Here is a 3,053-nt window from a genome sequence, read left to right as displayed (position 1 = left end):
CCCGCATACCCAGCCTCCAGGCCCAGGCACGGCCCAGGGCGTGCCGCATGCGGGGCCCGGCCTGTTTAGCCCGTGCCGTGCCTGGCCCAAGGCGGGCCGTGCCGGCGTGCTCACGGGCCGGCCCAAAAAAACGGCCCATTTGGCCAGCTACCGGAGCCAGCCAGCTCGACTCCGTCTATATCACTCCCTCGTCCGCCATAGCGCAGACCCACGCGCGCGCGCGCTCGCCCACACGTGCGGCTCCCAGGATTCGCGCCGCGGGTAAGAAAGGCCAGCTTGGAGGAGGGTGAGGTGGAGAGTCGGGAGGCGAGGAGTCAACTGTATACTATGGATGGACCGGCGGAGCTGGAGGCGGCGGAGCAAGTGGTGATACGGTTGGACTCGTCGTTGGCTTCGACGGCGGCGGCATCGCCGGCGGCGGTTGGGGGCGAGCCGATGCTGTTCGACGGAGCAGGGGATCGAACCGAGGCGGAGCGGTTCCTCCGTGCTGTGGATAACATCCGCCGCCTCGCTCCGTCGTCCCCCTCGGTGGTCGGGAGCCCGCGGCGGCTGTCGTCCGGGTCGGGGGCGGCGGCTGGTGGAGGCGGGTGCAGCGCCGTGCAGGTCACGATGGCGCGGCTCGAGGACGAGTTCCGCCACCTGCTCTCGTCCCGCGCCTTCGACCTCGAGATCGAGGCGCTCGCCGACCTGACATCTCTCTGTATCTCCAGCGACCGAACGAACTCGGTCTCATCCATGGACCTCCCAGCTGTGGAGGAAGATGACTCCATCTCCGACTGCGGCTGCCGGCGAAGCAGCTACCGCTCGCTCCGGAGCATCCGTGAGATCGACCTCCTCCCCGACGACGCCGTTGCCGACCTCCGCGCCATCGCCTCCCGAATGGCTGCGGCTGGGTACGGCCGCGAGTGTGCCCAGGTGTACGCCTCCGTTCGCAAGCCGGCCGTGGACGCCTCCCTCCGCCGGCTCGGCGTCGAACGGCTCAGCATCGGTGATGTCCAGCGCCTCGAGTGGGACGCTCTCGAGGCCAAGATCCGCCGATGGATCCGAGCTGCCCGTGCCGCCGTCCGCGGCGTTTTTGCCAGCGAGCGCCGCCTCTCCTTCCACGTCTTCCATGACCTCCCAATCTCCAATGTCACCGTTGTCAGCGTCGTCACCGCGGCTCCAGCCACGCATGACACCCCCTTCGTCGAAGCTGTCAAGGGTGCGGCGCTTCAGCTGTTTGGCTTCGCTGAGGCCATCAGCATCGGTCGCCGCTCTCCCGAGAAGCTCTTCAAGATTATCGATCTCCACGACGCGCTATCTGACCTGCTCCCTGACGTCTCCGACATTTTCGCTGCATCCAAGGCAGCCGAATCGATATACGTGCAGGCCGTAGAGATCCGATCGCGCCTCGCAGATGCAGTGCGTGGAATACTCTCGGAGTTTGAGAACGCAGTTCTCCGCGACCCGCCCAAGACTGCAGTTCCTGGCGGCACCGTCCACCCGCTCACACGGTACGTGATGAACTATAGCAGCCTCATTTCCGACTACAAGGCCACGCTCACCGAGCTGATTGTATCACGTCCGTCGGCAAGTGCCCGGCTTGCTGCTGAAGGCAATGAGCTTGCGCCATCCTTGTCCTGCCTCGAACTACCCGAGCATGAGAATCAGTCACCGCTTGCTGCCCATATCATCTGGATCATTGTTGTCCTTGAACACAACCTTGAGAGCAAGGTGTCACTCTACAAGGACACGGCTCTCTCACATTTGTTCTTGATGAACAATGTACACTATATTGTGCACAAGGTCAAGGATTCACCTGACCTCTGGAGCATGATTGGTGATGATTACTTGAAGCGGCTTACAGGAAAGTTCACAGTGGCCGCCACAAATTACCAGCGGGCGTCATGGCTAAAGATCCTGAATTGTTTGCGAGATGAGGGTCTTCATGTAAGTGGTGGCTTCTCGTCAGGAATATCCAAGTCAGCTCTGCGGGAGCGATTCAAGTCCTTCAATGCTGCATTTGAGGATGCGCATAGGGTGCAATCTGGGTGGTTCGTGCCGGACACGCAGCTGAGGGAGGAGCTGAGGATCTCAATATCAGAGAAGCTGTTGCCAGCATACAGGTCGTTCCTTGGCAGGTTCCGGCATCATATAGAGAATGGGAAGCATCCAGAGTTGTACATCAAGCACTCAGCTGAGGACCTTGAGAATGCCGTGAATGATTTCTTTGAAGGGGCTCCTCCTTCCCCGCATAATAGGAGGAGATCTCATGGATGAAATTCCTGTGCATTTAGCATTCGACTGGTGTGTTGTGGCTTTGTATTCTTTGATTCTTCAGGGGGGGTCAAGTGCTGACAGTTGGAGCTCTGTTTACTCTCTGATATTTGACAATATAGTTGGTCAAGAACTCTTCGTCAATAAACAGACATGCCAATTCTTATGTCATTTTGAGATCTGGTGAAGCTGTCAATCTCCATGGGTCTTCCTCTGTGAGCCAACTTGTTCATTTCTTACACTATTATTTTATATTATTGGCAAGTAGCATGTTGATATAGCATTTTCATTCCAGTTAAAAATATATATAATGTTATTATTCTTTCAGCTATGTTGGGTACATGGAAGTGTAATCCATGCAATTTCATGCCAATGCCTTGAATGTGCTTTTGATGTCCTTTATGTTATTAGCAATCATCTGGATAGTCCATGCATGCTTTGTGGGTTAGAGATAGAAAGATTCTTTTTGTACTCTTTTGTACCATATGATTTTGTAAAATTATGTTGTTACTTTGAATGCCAATCTTGAGTTTCTCTGGTGCACATCTTCTTTCGGGTGTTAGAAATTGACAGATTTTAATCACTCTCTTGTACCACATGATTTTGTAAAATGATTTTATCAATCTAAATGCTAATCTTGAACTTCTCCAATGCACAACTTTTTAAGGGTGTTAGAAATTTGCAACCCCTAGCAAGCCAGGAATGTACTACACAGGTTCTTCTATATGCTACGTTACTGCCTATTTATTGTTGCGCAGTTTGTAAATTGAAAATCCTCATGTCTTTTGGCTGTTGCT

At 54.7% G+C, this 3,053-nt stretch overlaps 1 protein-coding gene across 1 annotated transcript; it reads left to right on the top strand.

Moving 5' to 3' along the window:
• Positions 1-221: 221 nt before the first annotated feature.
• LOC123166014 (exocyst complex component EXO70B1-like) lies at positions 222-2,656 on the top strand. The gene has a single exon (XM_044583773.1). The coding sequence runs from the start codon at positions 328-330 to the stop codon at positions 2,257-2,259; it is 1,932 nt and encodes a 643-aa protein (XP_044439708.1). The 5' UTR covers positions 222-327; the 3' UTR covers positions 2,260-2,656.
• Positions 2,657-3,053: the final 397 nt, after the last annotated feature.

Source organism: Triticum aestivum, chromosome 7D (genome assembly GCF_018294505.1).
Source record: "Triticum aestivum cultivar Chinese Spring chromosome 7D, IWGSC CS RefSeq v2.1, whole genome shotgun sequence".
In the NCBI taxonomy this organism is placed as follows: Eukaryota; Viridiplantae; Streptophyta; class Magnoliopsida; order Poales; family Poaceae; genus Triticum; species Triticum aestivum.
This window is presented reverse-complemented; position numbering and strand designations above follow the sequence as displayed.